This window comes from Lucilia cuprina, chromosome 4 (genome assembly GCF_022045245.1).
Source record: "Lucilia cuprina isolate Lc7/37 chromosome 4, ASM2204524v1, whole genome shotgun sequence".
In the NCBI taxonomy this organism is placed as follows: domain Eukaryota; kingdom Metazoa; phylum Arthropoda; class Insecta; order Diptera; family Calliphoridae; genus Lucilia; species Lucilia cuprina.
In genome coordinates, this window is record NC_060952.1 from 60918239 (window position 1) to 60935977 (window position 17739).

General features: G+C 28.5%; 2 protein-coding genes across 3 annotated transcripts in view; both read right to left on the reverse strand.

The window, feature by feature from the left end:
• LOC111689226 (synaptosomal-associated protein 25) overlaps window positions 1-17739 on the reverse strand; it is a 648407-nt gene that overhangs the window by 526995 nt on the left and 103673 nt on the right. The window lies entirely within an intron of this gene.
• Window positions 591-2715, reverse strand: LOC111687564 (putative nuclease HARBI1). The gene is made up of 4 exons (XM_046948036.1): window positions 2499-2715; window positions 1999-2423; window positions 1799-1934; window positions 591-1754 (listed from the first exon to the last, which is right to left on the reverse strand). Exons 2-4 carry the CDS (start codon window positions 2068-2070, stop codon window positions 1384-1386), a joined length of 579 nt encoding a protein of 192 aa, XP_046803992.1. The 5' UTR covers window positions 2071-2423; window positions 2499-2715; the 3' UTR covers window positions 591-1383.

The following is a 17739-nucleotide window of genomic DNA, read 5'->3' on the forward strand; positions in this document are numbered from 1 at the left end:
AGCTCTCCTCTTAGCTATTTTTAATTTTTGGACTTCAACCTTTAATGTGTGCAGTTCATGAGCTTTCTTGCTTGTTTTTTATATATTTCTAATTTTTGTTTATTTACTTCCAGTAATTTTTTATTTATTTCATAATTTTTATATATAGTTTTCTCTAATTGTTCAATTTTTGCTAACAATTCATTTTGGGTCTGAGTCTGCAATTTTAAAAGCTCTATGCGCTCACTTTCCACATTTAACGACACTTCTTGCGAGGGTCCACCACCAGTTGCTAGTAAATTGCTCCTGTTGTTAGCAAGTTTCCTTTTTATGTTTGCTTTATAGTGTATCCAAACCTATAATACACATAAAATATCTTTGCACTTTAATTCTATTGGTCTACTTTCCTAACCATTACTTACCCGTCCCCACTCGTGCGCAGTTCTAGATGGCGACCCTAAACTGTTCAGCACAACAGCAAATTCCTCCCACAATTCTTTATTTTTATTTTTGCTGCATCCAAACTGCGGTTACCTCGACCTGTTTCGGGATGCTTCTCCATTAGTTCAACAAGTTTTTCAAACTGTTGTTTTGTTGTAACTCTGTTTTTTCTGCAAAAATCATTCGAAATTTCTTTTAAATAAAATATTTGAGGACAATTAAAAAAAAAATTACTTACCCGCTTTCCATTTTTATTAATAATACATTTAAAACAACCACACTAAAACAGGGTTGTAAACGATAATACCACAAAAAAGTTGTATTGTGATATAATTTCAACTTAAACATTTTTGACAGGTTAAGTTGTAATCGGTAATGACAAATAAAACAATTTCAACTAAAGTAGAGTTGAGTTGTAAACCATAATAGGGGCAAGAGATTTTAGGTTCTTTGAAAAAAATTGAAAAAAACTTATACAAAAAAAATGAAATTTTAAAGGAAATCAGAGATTTGAAAAAGTGGAAGTACGAAGTCCTAAAAGAAATTAAAGAAATAAAAAAAAGAAATTCGATTCATTCTTAGAGGAGCAAAAACTGGAAAGAAGAATTAAGCAAAAGAAACTAGAAGTCTTAGAAAAAAAGCTATATAATCTAAATAACTAATTTTTATACCTAATATTAATAGTAGTACAAAGAAATGGAACCTCATGTAGTAGTTTTAAGATTTTATGGACCTGAATTTTATTAGTTTGGTAGCATTAACCAATCCAAGAATGTGATTTTTTTATTTTATTTTTTTCTGTTATTTTTATATAAACCTTGTTATCTCATGAACTGAAGACTGAATTAATTTGTTATTTTACTTTTTATTTCTTTTTCTATAATATTTTAAAAATATATACTTATATTAAATGAATTGTTATAAACAAATAAGAAAAGCATTTTAAATTATAAGTATGTTAGTTTATTCATTTAAAGATCGCATAATTCTATTTCTTATGTCTGTTGCTAAAATATCTTCATTTTCACCAATGTTCACTATTGCCTCTTCCATAAGTACTTCCGTTGGTTCCTCTTCCCAATCAGCTTTGTAATGCTTTCCAATGTTATACAATGCACAACACGCATTTACAATTGAAACTGCTTTATCGGGATTATAGTGCAGACCACGTTCGGCAAAAAGACATCTAAATAATGACTTCAGAACACCGTTCGTTCGCTCAATAATATTCCGGGCCTTTGAATGAATAGTATTATATTTCCTTTCTGGTGAATGCGGTTCTGCTGAACGGTAGGGTGTCAAAAGTTGCTGCTCCAAAGGAAAACCACCATCACCTAAAGAATTAATGTGTTTATAAACCAAAATATAGCAATACAACCTGGTAGCCATGTATTCTGTCCAAAATCTGATATAATCATTTGCTTCAAAGCGCTATTGTTCCATATAAAGGCATCGTGAGTAGAACCGGGGTGCCTGGCGTCTACATACCGTATACGCATTTTATAATCACACATCTATAAAGAAGTTATCACAATTAAAACAAGCACATAAATGGTAAACATGTATTAAATAACTTACCAGTAAGACATTTAAACTAAAATAACCTTTTCTATTTAAGTATAAATGTCGAACATCTTCCTTAGGACCCATGATGTGTACGTGTGTACCATCTATACAGCCTACAACTCCGGGAAACTTCGTTTTTGTTTTTGGTTTTTTCCTCTTCCGTCATTTTAGAAACTATCCAATGCGTACAAATTTTTTCTTCTATTAGTTTTACAACTTCCTTCAATACCACAAACAACGTAGGCTGAGCCATTCCCAAATTAAAATCATTGCCGTGAGATTTTTGGAAACTTCCTTCTGCAAAAAATCTAAGAGCAGCACATACTTTTAACAGCGGAGGTATTGCTGTTGTCCGATGAATTTTTATATGGTTCTTATAAAGAGTATCCACCAAATAGATCACAGCATCCTTGGGAAGACGAAGATATGCCTTAAAACTAGAAAATTTGTTTATTAAAGCAATTGTACTTAAAAATCGATGCATTTATATACATATGTATGTATATACTTACAGTACAGGCGGTAATTCCAGTGGATTAGAATTATCCTTCAAATGGCGCCTTACAGATGCCACATTTACTCCTTCTTCATTGTCTTCGAAAAATAAATCCACGGAACTGAACATTTTTTTAAACTCACTTACAAGGCGAATTCAGATAAGGTGGTGGCAGTTCTGCAACAACAACATTTCCCATGTATTTTGTTTTTGCTTTTGGTTTTGGTAAATGTCAAAAACCATATGTACGGAGAATTCATTTGATGAAAAATTTTTGTAAAATGTTTATATTATATTAAAAATAAAGATTAAGGTATTAAAATTTGTGAGGAAAATATATTCTGAATTGAATAATGTTTGTTTCCATCGAAAAATTATATTCCGGCAGCTTAATTTGCAAAATTTAAGTAAGTGCCTTAAGTTAAGTAAAACTTAATTTTTTGTGAAAAATAAACAAAAAAAAAAGTACATATTCATGAAAATATTATATTACGAAGGAATGAATATTTGTTGCGAATGTATAATTCTACTCCGGCGGAGTAATTTTCAATATTTGGCCATAATGGTGCAGCCGCCGGACGGGTAAATACCTCATATGGGTTTTGTTATATAAAGCGTTCCGGAACAGACTTTTTTCAGTTAATCTTTTTATCAACATAGTGTATATATAAAACAATATTGTTTAATTTGTTAACATATAAAACAATATTGTTTAATTTGTTAACATTTAATAGATTTCAAAATTAAGCCATAACGTAGAAGTCAGTTGCCGCCAGCCGGGTAAATACTTCGTATGCGTTTCTTAATATTAAGTGTTCCGGAAGAGATTTTTTTTAGTTAATCACGTTATCTACACAATTTTTATATAAAATATAAAACAATATTTTGTAATATGTTAACATTTAATAGAAAAAATATTTCTCTTAAATAACATATTTGTATACATACCTATTATGCCATTATTTAAATAAAATGATATTTGTTTACGAGATGTTTGGTATTTTCAGATTTCTTACATAAATTATTCAAAATATTAACGAAGTTTTTCTCTGTTTAACGGAAATTTTTAAATTTAAAAATGTAAGCAATAACAAACTTTGACAGCTAGGAAAACCAGGCGAATTAAGAAAAAAATTATCAGCTGATTGATTAACACCACCTTATATGAATTCGCCTTGCTCACTTATGTATTTTATTTTGTTTTTATTAATTGTTTACACTTTTTCAGTTGCCGATCTGTCAAAATGGCAACTGACAAATGTTGCCGTACATAATATAACTTTTTATTTCAGTTGCATTGTCAGCTGGCAACTCAACTGAAGTTGGATGCCGTACATAATCGACACATTAGTTTTGTATGTTTGGATGCTGTTGGCGTCATTAAGTTGTGTATTTTGTTTTTGTGAATTCTATTTGTATATTTGGATGTTGGTTGGTTTTATTGCGTTGTTTATTTTGTTTTTCTGTGTTTTCGTTATGTATGTTTAGATGTCTGTTGTGTATTTTGTTTTTTATTTCGTTTAGCGTTGTTGTTCTTCATTTTGTTTTGCTTTCGGTGTAATAATAATGTAGTCGGGAAAAATGTATAAAACTAATATGTTCAAAATACACAATATTTATTTGGGGTTTTAAGTTGTTTTAATAGTTATTTCTACTATATTTTGCTTCCAATAACAAACAAAATTATAATTTTCCACTACTTTAAATTCAATTCTATTAATTTTTTCTAAAAAAATAGAAATTATTTATTATACACTCCACCACCGTCAGTGGTGATAGAGGGTTATAAGTTTGTCGTTACGTGTGTAACATCAAAAAATATTCATCATTCTTCAGCTCTTTTCTCAGAAAGTACAAAATATAATTCGATAAATTTTGTCACAAATTACTTTTTCTACCAGGGATCAAATATGTTGAAAATCATGGGAATTGATTCAAAATTTTCTATAGCCCCCATACAAAGGTGCATATTCCCAGATATTAGTTTATCGTTAATAACTCCCTCAAATATATCAATATAAATACAAAATTTGGTACATGTCAATATGATACGAAAGGGAATCATACTACCAAAGAAGATTTGTATTGGTCCACAATTGGTCATAGCTCCCATATAAGGTCCACTACCGAAAATAAACGCAAATATTTTATTGAGGTTTTAGTTTATCTGGATAAAATTCGACTTGAATATGTTTTCTAATTAATCATTCTACTAATTTTTTTCTTGATCGGATCATTATTAGTCATAGCTGCCATATAAGATTCATTTCCGAAAATCATTTAAACGCATATATTTCATTCAATTAGCTCCCATATAAAATTCACTTCCGAAAATCACTTAAACGCATATATTTCATTCAATTATAAAGTTATCAGGATAAAATTTTATTGTAAATACACAAATCGTTCTCCTAATTTTTTGGCATATGCATGATTTTTCCGTAATAAGTCATGGCATCCGTACAAGGTCCACAAACTCAATATAAATTTTTCTGGACCTAATTAAAATCAGCTCCACACATGAAAAAATTTTATAAATGTAAAGTTATCTAAAAATGTCGAGTTACCTAAAAATCAGATATTTAAATGGGTTTTAATAAGAAGAACCTTGCTGGTGGAGGGTATTTAAAATTCGGCACAGCCGAATATAGAACTCTAATTTGTTTTCATCTGAAATCCTTTTCTATAAATATTTTTTTTTTTTTCATTTTATTTATTATTTATTCAATCTTTCTTATGTAGAAATTTACAACAAGTATTAAAATCTTAACCTAAATTATAACTAACGTTGTTATTGTTAATGCAATTTCAACCAAAGTTCTCAATTATTTGATTATCTGGCAAAATCCAATGTTTCCGTTCTTGTGAGTCGTCTATGACCCCCAAATGACAGCAACTCCCTGGCAAGGGGATTTGGGTGATCCATTAGTTTCGACAAGTAGGTTAAACAAGAGGATTTGATCTCCTCGAGTATTATGGGGACATTGAGAATGAATAATACTATTGCAAATGTACCACGGAGCACCTGTTATTGACCTTAACAGTGCTGATTGGTTTCTTTGTAATTTTTCAACATTGGAAGCTTTTCCCCACAGTTGAATTCTGTATAGCCATATCGGTTTTATAACTGTTTTGTACAAAAGCACTTTGTACTCCAAGTCTACACGCAGAAAAAAAAACTATAACTAAACTATGTTCACTGTAACAATATATTGTTATCAAAAACATACGATTGTTTTAATAATTCTATTTAAACAATATTCTTGTTACTGTAATCATTTTCATGTTCATGGCCATTATAAATTTGTGTATGATTCACTGAAAAATAATTATTTTTTCAATAACTAAGTAATGGTAACGATAAAAACATATTACGTTACTAACAAATATTTCAACTCACAAATAACCAAGCTTTTTTTCGAGCCGAAATGTTTTTGTCAAAGCATATGAGGATCGGCACTAGGGATGGAAAAATTGCTACAATCGTACTTTTTTTGATACTATGTGATGTTGAAAAGTACCGTGACACTCCCGTGTGTTATTTGATACTCTCAAATAATATCTTTAAAGCACTGTATAATATTATTCAAATTTTAAATCTTGATTTATTATTTTTAATGTTTGGCACATTGTTGTTGTTACATTGTTCTCAAATATGAATTAACTATATGTTCTTAAGAAACGGATAATAAAATTACAGAGTAATGGAATTAGAAGATGTATGTTCTACAAATTACCTTATTTCGAAATGCAGCCGGAAATTGTACTTATTTTTATTTTGAATGACATTTATAAATAATATTAGAGATTTAAATTTTGCTAAATATTTGACTTTAAATCAAATGTTTTCCAAATGATTGAAACTCAATTCATATCAACTCATCAAGTGCTCTTATTCAGCAGATTTTATGAGTTTTTTTACTAGCCTTTTTCTTTTTACTACAAACATGTTAACAAATTCTCCGATTTTTATAGGCCTTTACAATTTTTTAAAGTAGTCAAGATACATACATATATTAATTTATGAGCAATTATCAAAGTTTTTAATTCCTTTGAAATTGAACTCAATTGTTAATAACTTCGGTAAGAATAAAATGTCAAATAATTTTTTTAAGGCCTTTATTTTTAAACGATATCCGCTTTGGAAAATTAATGAAAAACAAAGGTCATTAACTTTTTCATTAATTTTGTCCATAGCTTTTAACTTTTGTACACTATTTGTTTTGTACTAACTAAAGACACTTAGGAGATAAATTCTTTACAAACTAGTACGTGTGACATGAATTAACGTATTAGAAATTGGATGTTGAAATTTATCGCCAGTTTTTTTCCAATTTTGACTTTTTACAGTTTTTTGACAGGGCGCTGGCGCCCCTTAACAAAATACAAAAATTGGGAAAACAGTAGTTAGCTGATGTAATTATACACAGTATGGTATATATCTCCTTAATGTGTCCTGAATAAGAGGTGGGTACGACAGCTACAAAAGTTGAAAAATTTTTTTAAAATATTAGTTTTTGGATAGGCACATTTGCATTTACATAGGACATAGTTTGAGCATGCAATATTTGAGCATTGCAAAATTTTATTTTTGTGGTTTATAAACCTTTACAAACATTTAGTGCATATACTCGCTTGCGAGCGAGTGGAAAACGAGTTGAATTCGAGTTAAATTCGAGCGGAAAATCAGCAAATGTGTGTTTGCAAGTGTGTTTGCAAAAAAAAAAATACTAGCAAATAATTATGTGTGGTTATGTGGCCGTAGATTTTATTACGGTAACAGAAAATGAATTCTAAGAAAGTGTTAAAAAGAAAATCTTCACCTTTTTATGTAAATTTGTATATTTTTTCATATGTATATACATTGATGGACATGGACAAAAATAAAATTACTAATTACAAGGCGGATAAGACAACGAAACAAAAATTAGAAAGAGTTCCCATCGACACAAATATTTTAGAATATTGGAAAACGAAGAAGTTATATGTATATGATCCTGAAATGGGACATTTGCTAGATGTGGCTTTATCAGTTCCATCAACACAGGCTTCTGTGGAAAGAGCATTTGGTGCAAAAATTAATTTAAAGGTTATGAAAAAATAGATTATAGATACACATGTACATACATATGTATGTATTGTATGTACATACTGTATGATTTTTTTTATAAAAATTATTCGTATAACTTCATTTACAATAACACTGACAACTTTTTGCGCACAACCTCAACCAAATTCATAGGACAAAAATACCTACATATGTATGTATGTATGTATGTATGTATGTATGTATGTATGTATGTATGTATACCTACTAGAGGATTCAAAAGATTAATCGTCGTTCGGTTAATCGATTAATTTTTGACGATTAATCGTTCGAATAAATGAAAATTGTCAAATTTCAAATAACGAATAATCCGAATAATTTCAATCAATTAAGAAAAACTTGCTATTTAGAAGTAAAATTACTATGTATTTTCTAGAAATATAATATTTTTATAATAAATGTTGTTTTCTTAATTTCTTAATCATAATATATAATAAAAAAATTTATTTGATGATTTTTGAAAAGAAATCATGGAAATAATTATATCGCTTTTATTCTTAACGTATGAATTTTAGAACTCTTTGAAAATCTTAAAATCAGTAATATCTTTATATAGAAAATCATTTCACATAAACAGGAATAATTTCTAGTATTTGATAAGAAATTAAACAAAGAATTGAAGTGAAAGAAGTGAAAATAATATTTTTGTTTATACACCATGCAAAAGTTATTTTAAACATGAAAAAATCTATGCGTACAGGAAACTGTGGACATTAACTCTGTGTACTCAGTTTTTCATAATTAGCTCTTATGCCCCTGTAAAAGGACTTTAAAGTTTAAAAGACATTAAATTTCAAAAGATGGAATTTCAACTTTATATTAAAATGTTGGTATAATTATTCATTTCAAATGAAGCTGAGTTCCTCTACTTCGAAATAATATAATTTATATCAATTCATCAAGAAAGAATTGGAAATCTTAAAGAAAATTTATCACAAAAAGTAGTTAAAAGTTTTTAAGTAGAAAATGAGACCTTTTTAAATTTAATTTCTTTTTATTTTTTCTTTAAGTGAGACAGGTAAATAATAAAGATAGAATGTACAGATTCCCCGCTATCATTTGATACTAATAATATCAATATAAAATGCATATATGTACATAAATATTTTAAATATTCGTTTGTAGTCCTTTAAACGTTGAAATCCTTTTTAAGGACATAAAAATCGGAGTACGCAATTCTATAAGTGGAATTTATTTTCACATGCTTATCAACTTTTCCATGTGTGAATGCTTTTTTCAAAATTGTTACTGGGTGTATATGAAGAAAATTATTGTTAAAAGCAATAATAACATCTAGTTCCCTTTTATACGAATAACCGAATAATTTTTAATTATCCGATTATTAACCGGCTAACGTAAAACCTCAAATAATTATTTGTCGAATAAACCGAATAAGACAAAAACCCGAATAATTAAATACCCTAATACCTACCCTGCCAGCAATGTTGTAGTCGACTACGAGAAAAATTAACTTCTAGTTTACTTTTACAGACTGACTATAATCTAACTTCAATATAATGAAGAGCTGTCCCGAAATTTTGTATTTGGCAACGTAAAGAACCGACTTTTAAATACTAACTATAATGTAATGCAGAAGTGCCTCAAAATTATATGGAGAGAATTAATTGTATTTCAACAAGTTTTCTCTTGTTTCTCTATTATGATTTTATTTGTTAACTTTAGTAGACTGACTATAAACGAACAACAATGTAATGCAGAAATGTTCCAAAACTTTTAAAGACTAGCTACAAGCTAACTATCATATAATACAGGAGTACCCCAAAATTATCTGGAGAGCATTTTGTTTCGACATGTTTTCTCATGTTTCTTTATTATTTGGAATTTTGCTTTACATTTTTGTAATTTTCTTGTATACCAAAGCTTGGAAAGAATGAATTCTATTTGGAATTAATTCCCTTATATCTTTTAAATCGGCTTTAAATTTTTGAATGTACCATTCTTTAAAATCATTCTTTGAATTTAAATTCTAAATTCTGAATTCCTTGGCTTTATATTGCATTGAATTAATTCCTTAGAGAATTCATTCTTTATAGGAATGAATTCAATTGAATGATCATTCATATTTGTTTAATTTCTTCTATTACAAATTGAATGAAAGAAAAAATTTATTAAATTTTTAATATACAGAATGCTTTTGAATTATTAAACAAAACTTACATTCAATCTATTTCAAATTGAATGGTTGAAAAATTGTTAAATTCAATTTGTAATAGATTGAATTCAAAAAAAAAGTTATATCATTCAGAGGGAATTTAAAAATCAATAGGAATTATTTAAATTTATTTTTATTCAATTTGCAATAGATTGAATGCAAACAAAATTAATTCATTCAGAAGGAATTTAACATTCTATAGGAATTAATTCAACTACATCGAAAGCTTTAAAAATAAATTCTATGAATTAAATCAAAGGGAATAAGTTTGAAGAATTGTTAATTCTTTAAAACATAACGCAATTTAATGAATTAGGGGATGAATTCTTTTAAAGCTTTGTTGTTTACGTTGTGAAATAGTATATTTTTGAAAAATTAATTATAAAAGGTTAAATATTTGAAAACTCGGTCCCTATATTATAAATTCTGCTGATTAATACTGTAAATATAATACATTAACATTTCACATAACATTTTAAAATTTATTTTAGATTTTGATCGATGGGAATCATGGAAATAATGAACAAATCATTTATAATTTTTGTGGATATCGTTGTTATTATTAGTTCAAGTGCAGAAAACTGATGTCAATTAATTTTAAAGAACTAATATCATAACTTGTATTAAAGCGAAATGTAATTTATATAACTAGTAGTTAAATTTTAAATATATTTAATAATTAAAATGTAATTAATTAATACAGTAGGGAATACGAAAGAAAACTATCACTTGACTTTTCTGCAACTAACATTAAGTTAGTTAATAAAGAGTTACCTTTAAGCTAATTTTTTAGTAACTACCTTTAAGCTAGTTGAAAAGTCATGCAGAGTCGGACAATTGACTACTGCGTAGGACATCTTCATGTTAAAATAGTCAGTTGGCTCCATTAAAAATAATCCAAGAAGCAACCATAACTAGTTGTTGAAAAAGTCGACTTTTAATGCATTTAAAGTTTGTTGAGTTGCTGGCAGGGTATATACAGTCATACACAAATGCATTTTCTTAATGGACATACATATGTACATATGTATATTTATACGCATTTGCACACGTGTAATAAAACCACAAGCAAATTCCCTGCCAACAATTTCTATCCAAATTGTAACCATAACGTTACAGCTTAATGTTTAAAACAATCTAATTTGATATAATCTGAGTGAATGAAAAGTGACCCCGTTTGGAAGAAACTGTTCCGCCTGTTTAATACTTACTTGATGTGCCCATTTCGTTTCAGTTTCATGTCACTTTTTTATAACATAAAATTTCGTAAATGTAGTAAATTTCCAGTTTTTCCATAACAATAGAGAAGCTGGAAAGTGTTATGATTTTATACTCTTTTATGTTATAAAAGCGACTTCATAATATTTTTTTTTATTTCTCCTTTATTATACTGTTTTGCACTCACTAATCTCTCACTGATGCTTATTTTATATTAAACTATGTTTTAGATATATTAAATTTTAAATTAACAAAATTTACTACAAAATTTAAATTTCACAATATATCACACAACTGACCACAATGAAATAAATATATTTACTAAAATGTGCAAACACTTTTCCTTCTGAATTTTGAGAGCAAGAATGATTCTGCATTAAACTATCTTCTTATTGTATTAAAAAGTGTTAGTTTTTTTAAATTTTTATTCTATCTACTTATTATCGATTAATTTTGCTTTTGGTATATTAAAAAGCACTAAAATTTAACAAAATTATGATCAAAATTAGAAAGTATTGTATTTTATTTTTGTAAATTTTTTAACTTAGCACTGAGAAACATAAAATTGAGCCTTTATAGTGACTATTCAGTTCATGTATCCAAAATTAAACTCAAATTTGCTGGCAGGGTTCTTAGAAAATTAAAGGAACATATAAACATGCATGTATGTATACATACATACAAAAATACATACATACATATATATACATACAAGTAATTCATAAAAAACAAAAGTTGCAGCCTTATGTGACGTACACACATAAATATGTATTTGAATTTTTTTTCTTACCTAAAATGTCTTCTTTCTTGCCACACACTATTAAATTATGTGCACAATTCAAAAATTCTAAACTGCAAATAATATGCATACGCATGTACATGTGTATGCATATGTACATACATAGGTACCCTGCCAGCAAATTTGAGTTTAATTTTGGATACATGAACTGAATAGTCACTATAAATTTTATGTTTCTCAGTGCTAAGTTAAAAAATTTACAAAAACAAAATACAGTACTTTCTAATTTTGATCATAATTTTGTTAGATTTTAGTGCTTTTTAATATACCAAAAGCAAAATTAATCGATAATAAGTAGATAGAATAAAAATTTAAAAAAACTAACACTTTTTTAAAACGCTAAGAAGATAGTTTAATGCAGAATCATTCTTGCTCTCAAAATTCAGAAGGAAAAGTGTTTGCACATTTTAGTAAATATATTTATTTCATTGTGGTCAGTTGTGTGATATATTGTGAAATTTAAATTTTGTAATAAATTGTGTTAATTTAAAATTTAATATATCTAAAACATAGTTTAATATAAAATAAGCATCAGTGAGAGATTAGTGAGTGCAAAACAGTATAATAAAGGAGAAATAAAAAAAATATTATGAAGTCGCTTTTATAACATAAAAGAGTATAAAATCATAATACTTTCCAGCTTCTCTATTGTTATGGAAAAACTGGAAATTTACTACATTTACGAAATTTTATGTTATAAAAAAGTGACATGAAACTGAAACGAAATGGGCACATCAAGTAAGTATTAAACAGGCGGAACAGTTTCTTCCAAACGGGGTCACTTTTCATTCACTCAGATTATATCAAATTAGATTGTTTTAAACATTAAGCTGTAACGTTATGGTTACAATTTGGATAGAAATTGTTGGCAGGGAACATATGCACATACATAGTTTCATTTCATTTTTAATTTTTCGGTTTTTTGATATCGGTAAAATGGTTATGTATTATAAATTTTAATTTGTTGTGTCTACAAAATTATAAAACTCGCGATTAACTCGTTTCGACTCGAATCGCGAGCGAGTTCTATTTAACGCTCTTTTAATTTTCAACTCTTATCGCGAGTTTTATTTTTAAACTCGCGTGTCAAAAAGATGTATTCGTGGAAAAATGAAATATTTAAATCGTTCGAATAAAACTCTTGAGCGAATTGAATTCGATCGCTATATGTACCCTGCTAAAAAGACGCACAAATTTGGTCAAAAATATTATAATTTGTTTTTTTTTAATACTTTAATGTAAAACTATGGCGCATCAAAAAAGTAAAATAATTGTAGGTTTTGTTGAGCAAATAAAATGTTTCTATCTTAAAGAGCATCACTCTATAAATATGCAATTCCTTTAAATTATATTTATACACCACTTTAGTGGTGGCAAATTCAAAAAATTTGATAATTTCTTATATGTTAATGGGAAGCTTTTAACGAGCTTTTCCATGATACCCATATTGACAATAGTAGTTAATCTATAATCGAGGTATTTCGAATTATATGTATATTAAAATTTTGTGGCAAAAAATTCCCAAATATTTCTTTTCCTTTATTGAAGTCACAACAAAATCTAATATCATGTTAAACTAGAAATGTTTTAAAATCAGCTGGAGTGACCAATATTATCAACGCAGAGAAATGTTTATCTTAATTTTCAGAGCAAAAATGATTTTAGTACTCTGAAGGTAAAAAAGTACCCTCTCAAATGTTTTTTGATACTGAAAAAAAATCGAATTTTCCATCCCTGATCGGCAAATTTTTAAATGATCAAACTCTTTATATGAAGTTCCCTCAATAAATTACTTCAAAGCTCATAATTTGCTATAAAACCGCAATGTAGCAACAAACTTCAACATGATCATGTTTAAAGAACTAAAATTTCTCTGTAAAATTTTATAAGAATCGGTCCATAATTGAGCTTATCCCCCATATAAGGTCCCCTTAGGAAAATGACTTTAACGCTAATACTGTCTTTATAATCCTATATGTTCTGTAAACCAAATTCGAGTAAATTTCTAGTTTAAAAACGAATTCTCAAAAGTTTTCTCGTTTTAAAAACGAGCAGAAAAGTCTTGTCGAAACTTAACATAATATAAATGATATGGGCACTTTTTTATTGAAATAAACTTCAAATAAAAATTCGATTTGCAGAACACCAAATTCAGTTTAAAAGCTCCTGGAATTTGAAAACGAATAGATTTACAGAACAGACATAAATACCAGTATAGAGGCAAAATTAAACATAAAAAAGTTTTGCAGGAACAAAAATCTACCTACCAAATTTGGTACATAATTGAACCAACCACCTATACAAGTTCCGTTTCTGAAAATGAATTTATAACTTTAAATAAATCCATGACTTTAAAGTTCTTATCCAAATAACAACATGAAATAAAAAAATAAATTTGGTTACTTTTTTCTCAATTTGGTTATATAGTATTCAAATTTTGGTCAGAAAAAAATGTTTGTTGTCGCAACACTGACTGTAATTTTACTGATTCAGTAATAAAAATAAATTTGATTTCGAATACACATTTTTAAAGAAATTTTGATCACATTGGATCATAATATAGTCATGTATAACAAACAATATTATTGTAAATAAAAAATATTATGATAAAATATTTTAGCTGATTTTAATCATAATATAATATTTTAAAATTGTTACAATAACCATAATATATTTAGACTACAATCATAATCTTATCCATAATATGTTGCTTTTAGAACATGGTTACCACAACCATGTTTTTTCTCTGCGTGTTGAGCCGAGGTCCAATTAGCCAGTACATTTCAGTTGACTTTAATTGTGTAACCTTGGCTTCAATGTGGTGAGTCCATGGTAAGCGGTGATCAAGGTGGATACCAAGATATCTCACATGGCTTTGTTCAGGAATTTTTATATTGCTTATCTGTACGGGAGGACAATTTTCTCGCCTTAAAGTAAATGTAACGTGAGTACATTTTGTTGCATTGACCTTTATTCGTACTCCAGCAGATATTTTTCGACGTGAAGAGATCACATCTTAATTTTGTGTATTAGTCCATCATGCCAAACTTTATCGAAAGCTTGAGAAATATCTATGAATAATGCTGAGCAATTTTGCTTGCTCTCGAAGGCCTTCCGAATAAGAGTAGTTATTCGATGTTCCTGTTCGATAGTGCTTTGCTTTCTTCTGAAACCAAACAGATGGTCAGGAATAATGCAATTATCGTTTAGGTGAACTATAAGGCTTTCAAGTAATAACTTCTCAGTGCTCGGACTATTTGGTACGAAAAGTTAAAGCTAATGCAGGTTTAAAAACATACAAGGCTCAAAAAGTTCCTGACAGGAACGGATTTAGAGGCCAAAAACAGAGCACGGAAATTGAAGTCAAGTTTTATAAAAAAATATTCTTGCTGCATAATGGATGACGAAACGTATGTTCTGGCAGATTTTTCGCAACTTCCAGGTCAAAAGTTTTATGTTGCTGATGCTCGAGGGAATGTTGAAGAAAAGTTTAGGACCCAAAAGCAGACAAAATTTCCCAGAAAGTTCTTGGTATGGCAAGCAATATGCAGTTGCGGCAAAAGAAGCCAATCATTTGCTACAACGGGCTCTATAAATACCGAATTTACATCAAGGAATGTTTACAAAAAAGGCTGCTTCCATTCATAAGACTTCATAATGTGTCCACTTATTTTTTGGCCTGACTTGGCATCCTGTCACTATGGTAAACAAGCCCTTGAGTGGTACAAGAACAATAATGTGGTATTTGTACCAAGAGAGGCAAATCCTCCAAACTGCCCGGAGCTAATGCCAGTGGAGAGATATTGGGCTCTTGTTAAAAGAAAATTGAAGAGTACAAAAAAGGTGTCCAAAAGTGTGGTAGATTTTAAACGGAGATGGACTACATGTTCGAGCAAAGTGACAGAAAGCACTATAAAAACGTTAATGGAAGGGTTTCCGAAAAGGGTTCAAAATTTCATCACTAGTGATTAAAACTATAAAAATATTTTTTTTTGTAAATTGTAATAATAATTTGAATCAAATAAAAAAAAATAAAGCTGTAAGTTTAGTGGTTTCTTTTTTATAAACATATATGTATGTTAAGAATTTTTCGATCTCACTCCTTATATATAAATAAAAATAAAATATAAAACTAACACAGTTTTTTTCCAAGTGTTTTTTAAAACAAAATTTCTTACGAAAAACAAAATCTACGCTTGCGCTATAGGTAATGGGTTTAAAAAATATTGGTCTTACCGTTTTATTTATCGATAAAGAAAATTTAGCACACTTGTAAGCTCCTAAACCATCATTGAATACATCTGAAAATTTTATTTCTTCACTAACAACACTTAAATCACGTTTTTCTAAAATAGTATTTACTCGCTTTAATTCGAAGTTAAAAGCTCTTAAAAATGTTCTTCCTAACAAAGGGGGATTTCCCGTGTTTGTCACAATAACAACAATACTTTTTGTTACTTTATAAGTAAAATTTGCAAGTATCTCACCAAAAATTGAAATATTGTTGCCTCTATAACTTAATACGATGTTTTACAGGGGCGAATATCGTTTTCATTTACCTTAATTTTATGCAGAAACGATTTGGACAACAACGTGCAAGATGCTCCCGTGTCACATATAGCTTTTAAATGGTAACCATTTATCATTACTGGCAGTGTGTAAAGGTTCATTCGATTTCCACTTTCAACACTAAAAATAGAAAAATTATAAGAATTATCAAATTCAGACAAATCGTTTTCTAATACATAATTCACATTTTTTTTAGAACGGCAAACTGATACTAAATGGCCTATTTTGCCACAAGAATGGCATTTACTTTCTTTAAATTTGCATTCACTGATTTTTGATTTCGCCATCCACAGTGAACACAGTCTTTGCTTCTATATATATGTTTGTTGCAGCATCGATCACGTTTTTATTCAATTTTGCTAGCATTCCATGTGTTACGTTTTACAAAGTTAACATTGTCCCATTCACTCACGTTACTCGATGACTAAATTTTTGTCTCCAATATTAAGGATTTCTTAAGCGCATCATTTAAACATAACCTCTCATCTTCTTCACAGATTCTTTTGAATATTCTAGACGGAAGTCCAATTATGAATTTATCTAGTATGAAAGCGTCTAAATGTTCACCAAATTTACAATTTAAAGCAAGTTTTTTTATACGTACAAACCAATTGGAGACAGTTTCACATTCACTTATAACTGCATCATGAAATGTTTTCGTTCATGGAATATTATAGTAGTAGTCGGCGTAAAATGTGTTTTTAAAATTTCACATAAATACTTATATGATCTTGAAACGCCTCTGCTCCAATAGACTTTAATAAAATATACTTTTTTATATTGTCATTTGTGCAATCAATTTCACACGAATATATTTCCAATCTTTCATGTCGCAATTCCCTTTACACTTTATAAAATAAGCATGCGTTTCGTTAGACTTCAAAATTCAAGTGATTTTTTATTCAGGTTTCTCTTATAATTTTAGAGAGTTGCCACGTTGTTCATATTAGTATTAGAGTTTTCTATATACAATATCTATTTCGGATACGAAAAATTTAAATGAGATTTTAATTATACCCTACACCACTATAGTTTGTGCTAATGTTTGTTACAAATATTGGTCCTACACCCACCATAAATTATATCAATCGGCTCAGAATCGCAGAAATCTGAGTCGATTCAGACCGTCTCTCTGTCCATGTAAACCTTTTTTAAAATAATTTGTTGAAATTTGGCACATACTCTTTCTTTGGTGTAAGGTCCATTATTTCGCCTAGCCTCAATGCAACCGTACCCCCGAATAGGGCTATTGGGCTCAAAATTACATTAAATGTTCTATTATGTCAACATAGAACTATAAACGACACTACTTATTTTTAAACTAATAAACATATATATATATATATATATTATATATATATATATTTATATAATATTATATATAAACTATA

Excerpts from the sequence above, each read along its gene's own strand:
- LOC111687564 (XM_046948036.1), bottom strand. The coding sequence starts at position 2,070 with ATGGGTCCTAAGGAAGATGTTCGACATTTATACTTAAATAGAAAAGGT. Across the intron at positions 1,935-1,998 it reads TTAGTTTAAATGTCTTACTG|ATGTGTGATTATAAAATGCG; the intron begins GTAAGTTATTTA and ends ACTTCTTTATAG. Across the intron at positions 1,755-1,798 it reads ACAGAATACATGGCTACCAG|GTGATGGTGGTTTTCCTTTG; the intron begins GTTGTATTGCTA and ends TTAATTCTTTAG.